The sequence below is a fragment of the Scyliorhinus canicula genome, chromosome 21 (assembly GCF_902713615.1).
Source record: "Scyliorhinus canicula chromosome 21, sScyCan1.1, whole genome shotgun sequence".
NCBI classification, from domain to species: Eukaryota; Metazoa; Chordata; class Chondrichthyes; order Carcharhiniformes; family Scyliorhinidae; genus Scyliorhinus; species Scyliorhinus canicula.
Window position 1 is genome coordinate 38,823,056 of NC_052166.1, and position 19,313 is coordinate 38,842,368.

Sequence of the window (19,313 nt, forward strand, 5' to 3'; positions counted from 1 at the left end):
GACTTTGGTAAGAGCTGTTTCAGTGGAGTGGCAGGCAGGGAAAACTAATTTGAGCGATTTGAACATGGCTTTTCTGGGAAAGGTGGGCATGTATTTGAGAGGCAGCAGCATATACGAGTAATTTGGAGAGCTCAGACAAGTTGGAGCTAGGGTGGTAGTCTGCACAGATGGAGGAGTCAAGGGTGTTTTTTTTTTCCATCACTATACTTGACTATTCCATTACACACCTGGCCGATCTCCCATGTTCTACTGGATGTAAACTTGAGGTCATCTAAAAATTCACTGTCCATGCCCTAAGTCATGCAGAGCCCCATTCACCCATCGCCACATCTCAGCTGACCTGCACTGACTCCTGATTATTTTTTTGTAATCTGTAGCCCCACAACCCTTTGAGGTATCTGTGCTACTCGCAATCTGGTTTGTGAGCATTCCTGATTTTAATCCCTCTGTGGTACCACTGCCCCTTTAAAGGCTGTGCCCTCATAGGCCCCATGCCGGTTATGTGGACCATCATGCGGGAGCGCGCGGATCCCTACCAATGGAGAGAAAGCCTCGGCCCTTGCTAGTGGGCTTCTGGTCAGAGTGAACCCGGGAGCCAGAGTGTGAACACCCATATAGAAACTCTGTGCCTATACATTTTTTGTTCTTCATTACTAATATCAACTTGGTATTGCCTCGATACACCACACCCTCCATCAGATGACCGTGCCTTCATCTGACTGGACTCGTGAGCTCTGACCTTCACAAATCGTTCCGCCTCACCATCTATATTTCCTCCTTTTAGACGCTCCTTAAACCAATTTCTTTTGACCAAACGTTTGGACGTCCATCTTAATATTTTATGTCCAACAGGTTTGTTTCAAACACTGTTGGACTTTAATCTGGTGTTGTAAGAATTCTTACTGTGCTCACCCCAGTCCAACGTTCGCATCGCCACATCATTAATATTTTATGTGACTCTATGGAAAAATATACTTTCCAACATTCCTGTGACAGCTTTATGACATTAAAGACACAGTAGAAATACCAGTTGTTGACAGGGTGATGACAGCAGATTTGCAGAGCGGGGGGACAGCACCAGAGAAATGACTGAGTTCTCCTGATTTTACATCACTCTTTCATTCACATTTACTTTTTCACTAAAAATGATGAAACAAAACAAACATGGGCAATCCAAGCAAAGAATAATAATTGTTCACAAAATGTCCTTGATTTCAACCTTTATTTCATTAAACATTAATTTTCTTACACCGGTATTCAATCATAATATTAACATCGTATTAAATGCAACATAACGTTGAATTTTTCTCACAACTTTTTTCTCCCTTCCTCTTTGATTCTTATTAGATTATAATTCCATTGGGGGTGCATTCCCTCCCCCAGTTTACAATTATTCAAGTGCAGGCTATTTAACCGAGGGAAGAGCACAACTTAACCCAATCCTGTTCTTATCCAATGTTCCCATTAACAGGGGTCACCGGACAGCATCAGAAGCAGGAGGTTGGGCTGACCCCTCCTTAACCTGCTCTGCTGCAGCTGTCGAAGCTGGATTACCTAGTCAAATATGGGATCTTCCTGATTGTTATGACGCGATTAATTGTTAGTTAAATTCTGTGAACCATGAGGAGAATATACATTTGAAATTAGTGCTACTGAAATGAATATAATATCTGAAAAACTAGTTCAAAATCAGGAATCTTGATAAAGATTCTAAGGTAAATTGTCACTATTCCAAAGAATTTCTACGATACCGATAGGTATTTAACATGATCTACAATATGTAAAAGATGTCATTAAATAACTTAGGTTTTAACATAAAACATAATGTAAATAAAATCTTAGCTTAGGTGCAGATCATAATGAGGAATAGATGATGGATAAGCTTTGTAGCAAACAAAACATACAATTAGTCTTGATCATGCATGCCTTTCTTTTAACTCATACACAGGTACAACTAATAATATCAGAGACACTTTGAACTAGTTCAAAACTCCGTATTTTTTTGAGTGGTGTCTATCATTCTAATTAATTATCAGCATTTGAGAGTATAAATAATATATATGAAAATTGTCTGTTACATAGCAACATAATTCACATCATAAATTTGAGAACTTAAATTGAAAGTTTGCGTTCATCTGGAAACGTTCCCTTGTGTCAAGAAAAGTACACAGTAATGCAACAAAACTTAGAACTAATTGTTTGATCTACTCGGTCGACTAAATATTCACTGCTTTACGCTGAATTGTAGTGTCATTTGTTACTGCATTGGAAGTCTGGTCTTAAAATGATTTCAATGCAAATGGAGGGATTTCTTTCCAGCTGTTAACAGTGGAATGATCCAAAAGAGGGGTGTCAAACTCAGATCATATTAGTGCCACATTTGCCCAGTCGGAACACCACAGAAGGCAGGGAGTATTTGGCAAATTGACAAATCAGCTTCATCCTTCATTCTTCTCTGTTTTTGTTGTGTTCTTCCGGGAGACGGTGGCATAGTGGTAATATCACTGGATTAGTAATCTAGGGACCTGGGTTCGAATCCCACCATGGCAGATGGTGAAATTTGAATTCAATAAAAATATGGGGCTGCATTCTCTGCCCCGACCCAACGATGGATTCTCTGTTACGCCGGCCGGTCAATGGGGTTTCCCATTGTGGGGCAGCCCCACGCCATCGGGAAACCCCCTGGGCGCCGGCAAAATGGAGAATCCTGCCGGCGGAAAATCCCACCCCGGAATTAAAAGTTTAACCATGAAAGTACTAACAATTGTTGTAAAAACCCATCTTACAGGGTGGATTTTCTTGGCGCCCCATGGCATGTTTCTCGGCAGCAGGAGGCAGCCCACCCACCATTGGATGACAGTGGGATCTTCTGGCCCTATCACTGCCAATGGAATTTCCTATCTCCTAGCACTTCCCCCAGCGGGACCAAATAATCCCACTGGAGAGAATGACCAGAAAGTCATCCCCCACAGGGTCTGGCCTACATGTGACTCCAGACTGACAGTAATGTGGATGTCTCTTAAATGCCCTCTAAACAAGTATCATTAGGGATGAACAATAAGTGCAGGCCTAGCTGGCGATGCCCACATCCCATGGACAAATAAAGATAAACTGTTTTGCACTATCCACATTCCCATTTTCTGGCAGTCAAATTCTCAAGACGGCCCATTTTCAGTGCAGCCACTCCAGCATCCCAATGTTGGATTTTTTGGTCTCTCACTTTTCAGAAGGGTCCATTCAGTTCAAATTGCAAAGTTGGAAAACTCCATCTGACATGGGCAACCCTTCATTGTATCCCCAGTTCACAAGTTGACTTTGTGCCCATATAACATAATTTAAATGAAAGTCCATCGACTGAAAATAACTGCTGCAAAAATTTGTGCTAGTGAGTCGCAACCCAGACATCTCAATTGGATGAGATCGATAGAACTTCAAGTAAGGTATCTTTTGTAGCCCTCCAGCTATCTATTTAACTCCCCTAATTAATGAATGTAGCACTTTCTATGTAACTGAGCCATCATAGTAAAAATGCACCAAAGTAGGTTTTATGGTCATTGGTAAAATCCACCTGCTTTACACTGCTGACATTTACTATGATCCTGTCACCTTGTTCTAGGTGAAATACCGCCCCCAAATAGATAGCCATACGCCATAGACTTTTCTCTCCATTTACAGATCTGGTGGAACTCAGTAGCTGCATGGGTTTAGGGTATCGCGGAGTCAATTTGGTAATCATATGAATGATAAGAGAGTTGTTTTCATGCATGTCGCTTGCATAGCCTCTAAATGAGACCTGGGAGTAGACAAAGTAGTCTCCTTTTCTTGGAATAGTAAGTGCCCGGTCCTGATAATTTAGTTCGCCCTTCGTAAACGCAAGTCCGTTCTTGTGTTCCCACTGGAGAGCAAAATATTCACCATCCTTCTTATCAGAGGAAGTCACTTTAGCTGAAATAAAAAATAAAAAGCCAATTATTTACAGCTTTCCTGTTTACATGAAAAAATAGTTTGAAGAAACAAATGTTCCTAAATCTTTGCAATTACACATTATAGCTTGACTTGAGCCAGGTATTAACTGTTCAGTGAAGGGCAAACAAAACTACACGACAAAAGAATTGGGCCTGTTTTGTATAATTATAGTTGCTGATAGCTATTTCATACAGCACAAAATCTACTATTTATATGAATATGACAAGCACAACTCTGGTTGGCATTATCTACGACAGCGATTCAATTTTAAGTTCTAAATATTTGCCCTCGCGTTTGAACCCATCAAAAGTAATGAAACGTTCGGGCAGCCTATTGTAAATCTCTTCCCGCTAATGTGGTGATGACATCAACCAACAGAAAGCACCTTCTGGCAATACTGTTGCTCTTGTGAAGAAACTTAACTTGGATATTGCAACAATGGACGTGTCTTAGCACTTTCCAATTTGTGATTGTGGGACAAGATTTCCTTTGTGTGAAACGCTAGCGATGTTTTTTGTGTTATTGAACTGACTGTTAAGATGACACATCTTTGAATTTATTAGAAATGAATTTGTACACCTGAAACAATGAAAAGAACATCAATGACTCTTAAACAAAACATAATTGCAAATTACATTGGTAAAGTATCAAAAAAGGGAACAGTTAGCAGACGACGTAACCACTCAGGAAACTGTTGGCGAGCAAAGAGTTTGATTTGGAACTAGTACAAATATACACTACAAAATCCAGGTAACGTGAAGATTATAATTTTGGACTGAGGGATATTTCCTAAAAGATTCCCAATGCTAAGGGTGTAACATAGTCCAATGAAAGCTTTAGGCTGGACCAATGGCCTCCTCCTGCACTGTAAAAAGTCTATGATTTCTCATTCTATTCTATCGTAGACCTTCAATAGAATGTACCCCTCCGTGGTTTTGACTACACTTGGAGCATGTATAATCATTTACTCAGACTTGAAAATGCCAGGATTGATTCACGTATCTTACTATTTCTAATACAATTTACTAACAATTCTATAATAACCATATTGTTATTTTTTTCTAAATGTCTTTGAATGAGTTCATATCGATCAGCTAGTTACTCCAGTCTGCTTATGATGGAAAGATGAGGAGCCTACAATGTCGAAATGGAAGTTTAAAAGCCAAGGCAAAGCAAGAGTCTTTCTGCTGATGGGACAGAGGAAACTTGCTGTTTTCAAGCTCCAACTGTAAGAATGATTTTTTAAAAAAATGTTGATATGTTGAGAAAGTATTCTTTAAAAACAAAATCCACAAGGACTAACTCGGTGCAAATGAAAACAGCAACATCTCTTACCTGTCAGGTGTGCCCTTGGTTTTTCAGCAGTATCGACAGGTAGTCCTGGGGGAAAAAAAGTTGGCGTTTTGTCAACATCAAGGAGTGCTTGGCAATTGACAATCATAACACAGAACAAATTAGAATTTCTTTTTATTTGGAAGGTGCATATATAAAGTTTGTTTAAAGAATACTTACGAATCATTTCGGGACCAATCTGTGCTTCACTCTGAAACAAAATAAATGTGTGGTGTTATGGATTAGAAGGATCACTTTAAACAAGTTACAGATTCAATGGTGGAAGTCTCTGTATTGGGTTTAACTTTAACTTTAATGCCAAACTAAGATAAAATTACAAGCAATGTCCATCACAAGGCAGAGTTACAATCAGTGGCAAACTTATAAATTTAAACACTGGATTACAATTAATGTCAACATTAAGATTTGCAATTAATGTCAGACTTGAGGGAAATTTTAGAATCAATGTCGAGCTTAAAACGTATCACGTCAAACTTAAACATCGCAGTGTTCCACATTTAAGCTTGACATTAATTCTAAAGTGTCTCTGCATCACAATTAATGTCAAGCTTAACATTGGAAATGATCACTTTGCAAATTGTAAGGGTTGAATTACAATGAATGTCAAAAGTAAGATAAGATTTGCAATTAATGTCAAACCTAAGGCAAATTTTGGAATCAATGTCCATGCCAATGTACCATGCCAAACTTAAGTTTTGCAATGTTGAACATTTAAGCTGGACATTGATTCCAAAGTGTCTCTGAATCACAATTAATGTCAAGCTTAACAAATGTCAAGCTTAACACTGGAAATCTGAACATTGCAAATTGGAAGGGTTGGATTACAGTAAACGTCAAAATTAAGATTTGCAATTAATGTCAAACTTTGGAATCAACGTCGAGCTTGAAATGTCAAACTTAAAATTCGCAGTGTTGAACTTCGAAGGACAATCCATGTGGACAACGCCAAATCCTCAGCGGGGTGGGGACTGGGAAGGTGGTCGGTAATGATGGGTCTTACCTTCTGGGCCGGGACGTGCTGCAGGAGCAGGTAGACGCTGAGGCCGGCGAGCAGGAAGCAGCAGCTCACGCAGCCGGCGAGCAGCAGGCGAGTGCGCCTGCCTGGCGCGCCCTGCGGCCGCGGCTGCCCCGCCTGCCCCATCATCCCCACGGTGTCCTCTTCCCTCATGGCATCCATCGCCGCTGCTCTGGGAGATGTGGCGATTTGAGTGCCTTTGCCCTCGGCTTCCCCGACATATAAACTGCAGCTATCCTGAGGCACTGTGACGTGGGGAATCCGTGCAGGGAATGCCGCCTACGATACGAAACTCGAAGCAAGCTGTGTGTGTGTGTTTTTTTAATAAATGTTGTTTCTAAATTGCACCCCCTCCTCCCCGCCTCCCAAGTGAAAACTGGAAAGTCCCAGCTGCAGGAACCTTTTATCAACATACCAACACATGAAACCTCACTCGGATTGACAAGACCGACAACACGGTTTGGAACTAACAAGGAACCAAGAGTGAAAGTATTGCCTTCACATCAAAGAATTTATTTTTTTCAAACACCCACATTGGTCGCCTTCATACTGTACTTCGCTTTATTTTACTGTACTAGAAAGAGTAGCGAGCGAGGGGGATTTCACTCCAGATTTACTTTCGGGTTTATTATACGTATGTATTTATTTTCCAGGCGGATTAGAAATGGATCTTCAAACTAGTCCCCCTCTCTGTCCGAATCCCAGTCATTTTTTTTTTAGTACCGGTTCAGTCCAGAGAGGCTTGACTCAGAGCAGGGAAGTCTGGCTCACTGAATGATGGCTCGCCATATCCTCCCATGAATAGTAAGAAGGACTTAAATCATGTGGGGAGATTAGAAGCTGGATTGCTCTCCTTCGAGTAAAGGAGGTGACAGGGAGATTTCACAGAGGCATTCGAAACGATATATAGATTTTTTACATAGAATTGACAGTGCAGAAGGAGGCCATTTAGCCCACCGAGTCTACACCGGCCCTTGCAAAAAGCCCACACCTCCACCGTATCCCAGTAACCCCACCTAACCACTTTGGACATTTAGGGCAATTCAGAATGGCCAATCCACCTAACCTGGACATCTTTGGACTGTGGTAGGAAACCGGAGCACCCGGAGGAAACCCACGCAGACACGGGGAGAAAGTGCAGATTCCGTACAGACAGTGACCCAAGCCGGGAATCAGCGCCGGCCAGGGTTGCTGGCGCCCCGGGCAAGCTGAACTTCGGCGCCCTTATAAGTATAATCACGATGATAAATCAGTGATCACAGCAAATAACTTATCGCTCAAGGATAAGATTCTTGTTGTTTTAATTGCTTCTCTGTCCGAATTTGCCAACGCAATTCAGCAAATTGCCATATTCGCCATTTGAGCCGTGCAGTTATTTTTAAAAGTTTGGGCTTTTTGTTCAAACAAGATCCGAAAATGTTTAACAACGCAGTGCAAGTTACCTCAACATATGCAGCAGAAAAGTAAGCTATGAAACGTGATGTAATGATTTTGGAAACAGAATTGTACAAATTAGTAACACGTTTATTTCCAAAAGTCTGAAAATGGATTGTAATGATAACACGACAACATGGACACTTGACTGGTCACCGCCCAAAACATTTCTATTTTACTTTGGTGCTCAATTACGTTTTAAATTTAAAAAACACTAGTTAAATAAAATGTTTACCACCGGGAGACAAGCCTCACTGAGAGTTTCTCTTTGGGTGGGAGGGGGCGATGGAGATCACAGGTTGCATTTTGTATTGATGGGAGTCTAGAATTAAATCTGGCAATTGCTAAAAACACAATATTTTCCTGTGCTGTTTTGCATGGGAACAGTTGGTTGAGTGGTAGATTTTAAAGAAACAAAGCTTAAGGGTTATTTATTTATGCGGTCTCTGTTTCCACGTGTGCAGGCATGCATTCATTAACGCAATTCCTCCACATTTCAACATCAATTCAGAGGACAAACCCAGTAGCTGCATAAGGGAGAGAGAGAAAAAAAATCATGAATATTTAAGCTCCCTGGCTACCTTCCAACCAAAGGCATCACTCCTTGATGGCGCCCCCTAGCACATGGCGCCCCGGGCGACTGCCCGAGTTGCCGTTACCTTGAGCCGGCCCTGCCGGGAATCGAACCTGGGGCCCAGGCGCTGTGAGGCAACAGTGCTAACCACTGTGCTACCGTACGAGTAAATACATCCTCCTGACAGGGGGATCAGAGGCTCAGTGGTCAGACTGAAGGGCTAGAGAGGGGAGACCTGAAGAATTTTCTTTTACACAGCTAGTTATGATGATGTGAGGGGAAAAAACTTTTTCACACCACGAGTGGTTCAGATCCGGAGTGCACTGCCTGCAAGTATGGTGGAGGCGGGTGCAATTGAAGCATACAGGGGGGCATTGGGTGGCTACTTCAACAGAGACAATGTGCAGTGGTATAGGAAAAAGGCAAGGGAATGGCACTAAGGAGCCATAATTCTTGCTGATGCAGAGGCACGACGGGCAGAATGGCCTCCTGCGCCAAAATGATTCTGTGATCAGAAAGCATGGTGGAAACCAGTTCACTAATTTTTAAAAGGGAACTGGATAAATACTTCAAAAGGGGAAGCAATGTAGAACTGGAGGAGAAAAAGAATGGGTCATCGAACTAACTGGATACCACTTTCAAAGATTGAAACAGATGCCGTGGGCTGAGTGGTCTCCTGGGTTCTGTGATTCTATGAGCAACTCAATGGCAGATGAGTTTTAAGGAGAAAGAAATGACCTAGATAGGAAGCCTGTTGTACAATTCACAGTGGCTGTGCTCAGAACGGTTAAAAAAAAGAAGATACACCTGTCCTTGTTTTGGATTGTTGGATGATAATTCAAAAGGGAGACAAAAGTCTGTGACTTAGTTGACAGGAAGGTTTGAAGCAGACAAAGCAACGTGTCGATATTTAAGAAGGTGACAAGATATGAGTACAGTAAAGAAAAATCAAAATGAGTAAATGGGGTAAAGAGATGGAGAACCGCAAATGCAGTGCATCTAAATTAAATGTAAACTATTAACGCATTACTTTGTTATTTTTATATACTTCCATCACCTCACTGATTGTTGTATAAATAGTTTCTATAATCCGTTCTCAGATTAGCTCCTTTCACTGTGATTGGGGTATTTCTTAACTCACTTGCCCATTCCACTTGTGTTCAAACTTTTCTAAAATGTTTTCTTTTCCTTCAGTCCACAGTTTTGAATGAAGGATTAAATCCAAAACATTAATTTGTCAATATCTTTCTTGAGATGGCGACTGGCGTGCATATTTTCAGCATTTTCTGGTTGTACTTTAGGATTAACAACATTTGTGTGTGTTTTCTAAAATATTCAGACTGTGTTTCAAATCATGCACTTCAATTTGTAAGTTATTTCCAGATTAAATGACATAACTTGTGCCATGCTGTTGAAGTCTAATGTTAACACTCCCTTTAAATGGGGATTTTCACAGTAAATTCATTGCATTGTTAATTTAAGCCTACTTATGACACTAATAAAGATTATTATTATATTCAGCAAGCGCTTTGATTAACGATAGCGATCATTTATCTGCTACTGATTCCACCAAGACAAAGTTGTACACTGTGGTATGAACGCTGCTTTACCCACACACCATTCCCAGTGCATGCATTAGAACATAGAACATAAGAACATTATAGCGCAGTACAGGCCCTTCGGCCCTCGATGTTGCGCCGTCCTGTGAAACCCCTCTAACATCCCTCTACACTATTCCCTTATCGTCCATATGCCTATCCAATGACCATTTGAATGCGTTTAGTGTGGCGAGTCCACTACTGTTGCAGGCAGGGCATTCCACGCCCTTACTACTCTCTGAGTAAAGAATCTACCTCTGACATCTGTCCTATATCTATCTCCCCTCAATTTAAAGCTATGTCCCCTCGTGCTGGACATCACCATCCGAAGAAAAAGGCTCTCAATGTCCACCCTATCTAATCCTCTGATCATCTTGTATGCCTCAATTAAGTCACCTCTTAACCTTCTTCTCTCTAACGAAAACAGCCTCAAGTCCTTCAGCCTTTCCTCAGATGATCTTCTCTCCATACCAGGCAACATCCTTGTAAATCTCCTCTGTACCCTTTCCAATGCTTCCACATCCTTCTTATAATGTGGCGACCAGAACTGCACGCAATACTCCAAATGCGGCCGCACCAGAGTATTCTTTGAGTATGTAGTGTCATTTAAGAGTTAATCCATTTCAGTATGTTTTAGCTTCAGAAAATAATTTTGGTACCAGCTTAATCCCTTGCTGGACTAATGCTTTATAGCACACTCCAGACAGTGTGGTACTTTTTATATGCAGCATCCGGGCACATTTTGGAAATCAATTGTCTGCAGTATTTTTTGCCTAAACACACAAATAGTTGATGATCAGTCACACATGCTCTGTGATGCTGGAGCAACTTCTTGTTTCTGTTCACTCCATGGGTCTCCATCAGGCGGATGCTGAATATGAAGCGATTAAGCGACAGACTTGCTGGTGAAGTGGCTGGAAGTGTGAAGAAACTGTATTCATGAGAATAATAATGCCCTGCGTATTTCAATGTTTTTGTTGGAAAACTCTCAAGTGGACCTTCGAACGGCAGAAAATACCCTCTTTTAGATGCTATTTATACGATGTTGTTTATGCAATGTAAGTTTCATAATGTCTTCTGAAAAGAATCAGGAAAATTATCTTCGTAACAACTGGAATTATTTGCAGAATTTAGTACAGTGGTTTATTATCAAAATATAGCTGAAGACTTTAAAATTGAATATAACGTTCGACCTCTCTGGCAGCAATTGCTTAGCCTGGGGTTTTCCTTTAGTTCTGCTGAAGTTACAGTGATTGCAATTAAATGTATATCACCTGAAATGCCAGACATGAAGATAGCATCAGCATTAGTACTTGTCTGACTTATTGATCTCTGACCTTCTGTGAGGATAACATTAAAGGTAGTAGGCGTGACATTTGCAAGGATATACCAGTTCTGTTTGTTTATGTCTGCTTTAAATTGCTGCAGTTTGTGTTGCTGCACTTGTGTCTGTAGATTGTGCAGCCTGGGTGGGTGGTGGATTGCTATGATTAAGTATCTGCTTTAGGTTTTTGCTGGTAGAGGTATTCATGTGTTTTTTATTTGTAGTTATATTTACGTTTTGTGTAGTTTTACTGTATGCAGTCTACTGCCTTCCTTTTGGGGTTTTGATGTTTTTTCGAAGATCTAAAAATAGAATGCTTTGCTGATTGTATTTCTGTGGCCGGTATCGCTTGTGTTTAAGTTGCCTCGGTAATTGTTGGCTATATTATAATTTCTTAGAATTTGCAAATAGTGATGCACATCTATCATGAGGTGTGTAATTCGACTATGTTACTGATGGATATTATTGATGGATAAATGATTGGTGTCGAGACTCTTAGCATGTTGATGTTTGATGGATGCATACGCTTTAGATTCCCCTGTTATATCTTACCTTACCGTTTGTCTGCCTGTCTCATAATTGGCAATTCTGCCAGATGTGCTTACTGTGAAACAACAGATCTAGGGCAGCACGGTAGCATGGTGGTTAGCATAAATGCTTCACAGCTCCAGGGTCCCAGGTTCGATTCCCAGCTGGGTCACTGTCTGTGTGGAGTCTGCACATCCTCCCCGTGTGTGCGTGGGTTTCCTCCGGGTGCTCCGGTTTCCTCTCCCACAGTCCAAAGATGTGCGGGTTAGGTAGATTGGCCATGCTAAATTGCCCGTAGTGTCCTAAAAAGTAAGGTTAAGGGGGGGGTTGTTGGGTTACGGGTATAGGGTGGATACGTGGGTTTGAGTAGGGTGATCATTGCTCGGCACAACATCGAGGGCCGAAGGGCCTGTTCTGTGCTGTACTGTTCTATGTTCTATGTTCTATGTTGGAGGCCTTGTGTGCAGTGGGTAGCGTCTGAGGAGCTCCAAGTTCGATTCCCACTCAGGACTTGATGGCCAAGGAAATTGCATTCATAACGTGGTCAAATGGGTTGAGTATCAACCTGCGAAAAGCTTCCACTACAGGCCAGTGGCAGGCCGTAAGAGTGGGAGAGACTTCTGGTAAGCCATGCTAGATGCGGAGTAGCTCCCCTCAAGCTAGAAAACTCTCTCAACAGGTTAGCGACAGGTTAAAAAAAACTCACTGAGGAATCGAATGAAAGTCTGCCTTGTGCACCACTAGGTGTGGGGATGTGAAACAACAGATCTAGTCAGAATGGTTTACTAAGATTAATGAATAAATTCGCTACTTCATGTGGAATTCATTCACTTTCCTCAATCCGAAATTAATAGTTTGTATTGCCTTATCATAACCGTGGGTTGAAGGCTGTGTGGATCCAGGTTTCAAGTAATGTTCATGTGCCACGTTATTATTCAGTTAATTGATATAAGCATTTTTTAATTGCTTTTTCTACTTCTTATTAATTTGATGAAATGATGTTCAATGTTTTTAAAAGATGTCTCAAATTGCTCAGAATTTCCTTTGATGGTGTGGTGAGATTCCTGTTCTGAACTACCTTTTAGTTATGTTTTGAATTGGGCAAATATATTGTTGTTATCTATCCATGCCATTCTGGCATATTGTTTTTATCCTATACGATAGATTTTTGAGAAGTTCTATGACATATTCAATTTTTTCTTTTCCATTGGATTTTTTTTCTTCTTGACAAGGTTTAGGGATAATTTCTGTCCTATTAAAAGTATTATTCCTGTCCTTCTTGCCAAGGTATCAAAAGGTATTTTAAGATGTTGATGGTGCTGGCTCTCGTTCTTTCAGTCTTGGTTTTGAAATTCTTAATTTTGTGTCTGTTTCCATGAATTCATCATTATTCTTTGAATGAAGAGCTATATATCTGTGTTCACTGTTGTAAAATGTTACATGCTAATAGAAGAATTTATTTTTGAGGTCAAATTGCAGTGCCCTCATCAGTTTATTTTCACAACGCCTGTTTTAGATTTTGTCTTTATATATTGTGGTATTGCCCATGACAGTCTTGTCTATCGTTTATTTATGCATTATCACAGGGATGTAAATTCTTTTTTAAGTATCATTTGTGCAATAGATACATTTAGAGCTTTTATAAGTAGCATGATAATTATACACGTTAGATGTCAGCTGTGACTCAGCTATTAGCACTCTTGCCTCAGATCCTGAATATTGTGGATTCAAGTCCCATTATGGAGATGTGAGCTCAATTTAAACTAACACAGTATCACGGAAGCGCTACAATGTCTTTGGTGTGGCCTCGTAGATGACACATTAAACCTAGGTCCCATCTCTCCACTTAGATTGACCCCATCTTTCCACTTGGGTTAACATAAACCCTATGATGCTATTCGCAGAAGAGCAAGCGAGTTCTCCGCTGTTTTCTGGCCAACATTTATCACTGAAACAGATTACCTGGTCATTTATCACTTGCTGCTTGTGGAAGCCTGCACTGTGGTTCATTTCTCGAATGACTGCAGTGACTACACTTCAAAATTACTTAATTGGCTTTTACAATGCTTCGGGATGTCCCGAGGAGGTTAAAAATTACTTCACAAATGTTGAGGTTTTTTGTCACATAATAATAATCGCTTATTGTCACAAGTAGGCTTCAATAAAGTTACTGTGAAAAGCCCCTAGTCGCCACATTCTGGCTCCTGTTTGGGGAGACCAGTACAGGAATTGAACCCACGCTGCTGGCATTGTTCTGCATTGTTCGCCAGCTGTTTAGCCTACAGTGCTAAACCAGCCCCTGTATTCATAGCTGCATGATGGCTATGGTAGCAGTTCTAGAGCTGTCCACAATGTTGTTGCTTCTCCAAGAATAATTTGAAGTAATATTTTAAAATCTGGAAGTTGCCTCACGATATTTCAATGTGGGAATGCAGCTTATGAATTTGAAGATGGAGACAATGGCATGGCACATAATTTGGAAGAAGCCGTTTCTATGCATTTTTTAATGCCAGAAGTCTCACCTTCCAAGATACATTTATATCAGGATTGTACAACTAATTAAAGTAATCCACACCTACTCACAATTTTCATTTACTACACCCAGGACATAATTTCAATGTAGCACAGTGAGTCACTCATAATGCATGTACTGACTTAAATATATCGTTTCAACCTTATTTAAGGATAGTAAGAAATCTTACAACACCAGGTTAAAGTCCAACAGGTTTGTTTCAAACACTAGCTTTCGGAGCACTGCTCCTTCCTCAGGTGAAGGTCATTCACCTGAGGAAGGAGCAGTTCTCCGAAAGCTAGTGTTTGAAACAAACATGTTGAACTTTAACCTGGTGTTCTGAGACTTCTTACTGTGCTCAGCCCAGTCCAACGCCGGCATCTCCACATCGTTATTTAAGGATAACATTACAGCTGTTCAAGTGTCATCTCCATTCATTTGGAAGCAGTCAAAATGCATTCAGTGCTTCGAGCTTTTATGGAAATAGATGAATAGATCCCACACCGGACCTTAACCCCCTCCCACCATCTCCACTCCATTGTCGTCGGCAGCTCTGGGAATTTTAAAATTGTTTAATATCCTTCAAGTCAGTTTTTATCTCCCGATGAACAATGTAGTCCTGCCTGTCACATGCAAATCAAAACTGTCACATGTTTGCGTCTTTGAAAGTTACTGGCCGGAATTCTCCACCGTTGGCAGCGCACCCCAAGCCTGCGGGTTTCCCGGCGCCATCGGGTGGCTATAATGGGAAATCTCATTGATACGTGGCAGGTATAGAGAATTCCACTGCCAGTGAATGGCACGCCACCGAAAGACACATGGCTGGGACACCGGAGAATCCAGCACACCGTCTCATCCACTTGTGATATCTGACATGCCTAGGGAGCTTGATATAATGGCATGAGTTCTCAGCACATCAATATAATTTGAGTTATTCAGCATTTTCCCTCTTCTTCCATTTCGTCACTGGTTGTAATCGTTAAAGTTGCCTGTACTTCCCTAAGCAGTTGGCCCTGATTTGAACTTGGCAGGCAGATTCTCTGTAGGGATTGGGGGGTAGGGCCAAGGTGCTGATGTGAAGTGAAATACAGAAGGTGTTCCCCAAATGTTTTGCAGAATTTAACTGCAGGGCATCTATACATATTTTGTTTCTATGGGATTTCCACCCACATGCAACCTGATTCACGGGTTGGAGACCTTCCAGGCAGGAAGGTCGAAACCTACAAGAGAAGGAATGTGCACTGGGAAAGTGAGAGTAATCGGTAAGGGTGTAGGCTGCTGGGAGGGAGGGGCCAATTAGTAGCCTGGGAGCTCCCAATTGTAAGAGGGAGTAGTTCCAAAGATGGTTAGGGATGAATAGATGGAAATGGGAATCAAGGCATCTAATGGTGGTGTAGGGAGGGTGGGGGGCGGTTTCTGATGGTATGAAAAGAGCTGAGAGCAGTGAATAGACTGGCATGGGTTTACTGGGTAACTTGTTGGACCTGGAGGAAACATTTCTGTTTTTCCTGACCCACAAGCAATGCTGTAAAGGCACTTAGCTGGTGGGTTTTGCTCTTTCACATCCTTTCAGCTGCGAGGTTTCCAGAGGCCTCAGAAACTCATGGCTTGTGTTTGAAAATAGAATGATGAAAATAGAATTAAAATAAAGACAAGCGGCCTAATTTTAATATTAAGATGATCAAACTGCTCCCAACACCCGTTCTGTCTCCATTAACACCGGACGTGGATCGATTCTGTTCCAATGCAGATTCTTTGCACCCACTTTCGCTTCTGACTGAATTCCAAACCGTCTGCTTTTAGGAGTTAGGATTTATACCTTGTGGTTTGAAATGGAGGAACACACAGACTGGAAATATATTTAAATGCAAAGTTGCAAAACCTTGAGACGTATTTCTTTTCAGGTGGGGTAACTTGTAGAGAGCACTCAGGAAGCACCAGTTGCACTCAATAAAAAGAAAGTCATATTGACAATGGAAAGCAGAAGTAGAGAACGCACAGGAAAGATTCTGTGAAGGGTCATATTCATTACTGAGGTCAAGTTTGGAAAACTGGCTTCGATTTTGGGACAGAGGGCTTACAGTATGTTACAAAGAATGGGTGGTAGAAAAAGAAGAAGCAACAAAATCCAAATTGTTAAATGCTGTAAAAATATGGGGATTAAGTGGATTTAAACAAGCTACTTAGCCATTGTTCTAATGCAGGAGTGGAGGTACAATTATGCAGTTAAACAAAATACCAAATTAGAAGGCGTTTTCTTCCAATATTATAGCTAATGTGCAATAAATTCACTTCCAAAGAAGCTATTGTTGATTTAATCGTTAAACAAAGAAATGCAACAAATGCATGCCACAGGATGGGATTGAAATACTGACAGAAGTGATCAAATACTCTGAGACATTCTGCTACTAATGCGCTGCCTGGGACTATACCTAGTCTGGTGAACATGCAGATCGTGGTGGTAAATTTGTGAGCTGGGATTTTCCCTTCAAGGCATGGGTTCTATTTCTCACATATTTATTTGTATATTTTTTCACTTGGTTATTTAGATTGTTTGAAAGATGAAATAACTTGGATACACTCGTGATTCAGCTCATTACATGGGCTGTTTTCTTACAAGTGTAAATTCGAGATGGAATGGACTTTCCACTAAATCATGCGTGAATTTCATATTGGAAGGTGTTCGGTATAATTAACACCTCTATGACTGAACATTCTTTACAGATTATGAAAAGTGCATATATTCTGCAATTAGAGCACAAGAGCAAACTCGCATAATTATATAAATAGATGGGTGAGGATTTGTGCCAGCATATAAAAAGGAAAAGAGTAGCTAAAGTGAGCATTGGTCCTATGGAAGTTGAGGCTGGAGATTTGGAAGTAGAAAACGAGGAAAGACACAAAAAGCCTCCACAAAGAACAGCAAATCAAAAAGCAGAAAGGAGGGAGGAACTCAGACCAATCATGTTCACCTTAGAAAACTTACTAGGGAAACGAATGAGACTAAAGACTGACAAGTATCCTGGAACTGATCGCCTGTATCCTGGGCTCTCAAAAGAAGTGGCTGCATAGATAATAGTGGAATCTGATCATATTTTTCCAACCCCTGACTGATAAGAGGTGTGTAGTTCTGCAGTTGCAGAGACCAGGGGCTGGATTTTCCGTCCCCCCGCCGGGTCGGATAATTGCCGGGGGGGTGGGGGCGACGTTTAATAACGTCCCCTGCCGTCTCCCGAAGTCTCCAGCACCAGAGATTCGGCAGGGGCAGGAATCGCGCTGCGCCTACTGGCGCCCCCCCCGGCGATTCTCCGGCCCGCGACGGGCCGAAGTCCCGCTGCTGTCATGCCGGTTCTGCCGGCGGGAATCAAACCACCTACCTTACCGGCAGGACCAGGCGGCGCGGGTGGGCTCCGGGGTTCTGCGGGGGGGGGGGGGTGCGGGGCGATCTGGCCCCGGGGGGTGCCCCCACGGTGGCCTGGCCCGCGATCAGGGCCCACCGATCACGGGCCTGTGCCTTGGGGGCACTCATTTCCTTCTGCGTTTGCAATAGTGTTCACGATGGCGGACGCGGAAGTGACCCCCTCCCCTGCACATGCGCGGGGATGACGTCAGCAGCCTCTGACGCTCCGGCTGGTGTGGCGGCAAAGGCCTTTCCCGCCGGCCAGTGGGGCGCCAACCACTCCGGCGCGGGCCTAGCCCCTCAAGCTTAGGACTTGGCCCCTAAAGGTGCAGAAAAATCCGCACCTTTGGGGTGGCCCAATGCCGAAGTGGTTCATGCCACTCCATCCCGCTGGAATCTCCATCCCGCCGGGTAGGGGAGAATCCTGGCCCAGTTTTCACTCCAGATCTTGAGGCTCTCTGGGTAAAGTGAGATGAGTGGGCAGGGATTCACTGGAGCGGGCGGGCGGGCCCTGATGGAGCTAATAACCACAGAGATCGGGACGCAATCTTTAAGGGCCACCCCAATTAGCACTGAAGTGGAACACCACCTCTACCTCAGAGGTATTTGTGGATCCTCGTCCCCGACCCCCCCCCCCCCCCACACACGGCACAATCATCAAGGCTCCCCTGCAAAATCATCAGGGGCTCACCCCATCACCACAGTGGAAGTATCGCTGGTGTTCTCCACCCCCTCACTGCTCACTCCCCCTCCTGCAACCCCCCCGTGCCTGCAAGTTCCCCCTTCACTGTCTGCTCTCTCTCCACCTCCCCACACCCACATCCAGCCCCAAACCTCCACACTGCTGGAAAGTCCCCTCTCCCATGGGGCTCCCACGAGGGCCCGCCTGGCATTGCTCCCTGGCACAGGTTGGCACTGTGCCAACTTGACAATTCCAACCTGTGTCAGAGGGTATTGCCCGGGCATGACCCCCTTTCCAACTCCCTCGCACCCCCCTCTCTCACACACACTCACCCCCCATACATTCTCTCTCCCTCTCACGCACACTCACACCCCGCTCTCTTTCTCACACACAATTCCCCCTTCACACACTCTCGCCCTCTCTCTCACGCACGCTCGCCCCTAAATACGATCACCCTCCTCACACACATTCACTCCTCCCACACACACCCACCCACTCTCTCACATACACTCGCCCCTTCTCACAGGCACTTGCCCTTCTCTCTCTCACATACCTTTTGCCCCCCCCTTACACAATCGCCCTCCCCTCTCACACACATCCATCACACCTCACACACGCTCACCCCACTCTCTTAGACACACTTAATAATAAGAACCTTTTATTGCCACAAGTATGAAGTTACTGTCAAAAGCCCCTAGTCGCCACATTCTGGCGCCTGTTCGGATAAGCTGGTACGGGAATTGAACCAGCGCTGCTGGCCTTGTTCTGCATCACAAACCATCTGACTAGCCCACTGCCCTAAACCAGCCCTATCCTCTCTCTCACACACACACTTGTCCCCTCCTCTCTCTCTCACACACACTCGTCCCTCCCTCTCACACTTACACTTGGCCCTCCCCACACACACTCGCACCCCCCCCCCCTCTT

At 43.0% G+C, this 19,313-nt stretch overlaps 1 protein-coding gene across 1 annotated transcript; it reads right to left on the reverse strand.

The window, feature by feature from the left end:
- Positions 1-1,203: 1,203 nt before the first annotated feature.
- LOC119955822 (tumor necrosis factor ligand superfamily member 15-like) lies at positions 1,204-6,603 on the reverse strand. The gene is made up of 4 exons (XM_038782413.1): positions 6,320-6,603; positions 5,479-5,509; positions 5,302-5,346; positions 1,204-3,945 (listed from the first exon to the last, which is right to left on the reverse strand). The coding sequence occupies exons 1-4, from the start codon at positions 6,494-6,496 to the stop codon at positions 3,518-3,520; spliced, it is 681 nt and encodes a 226-aa protein (XP_038638341.1). The 5' UTR covers positions 6,497-6,603; the 3' UTR covers positions 1,204-3,517.
- Positions 6,604-19,313: the final 12,710 nt, after the last annotated feature.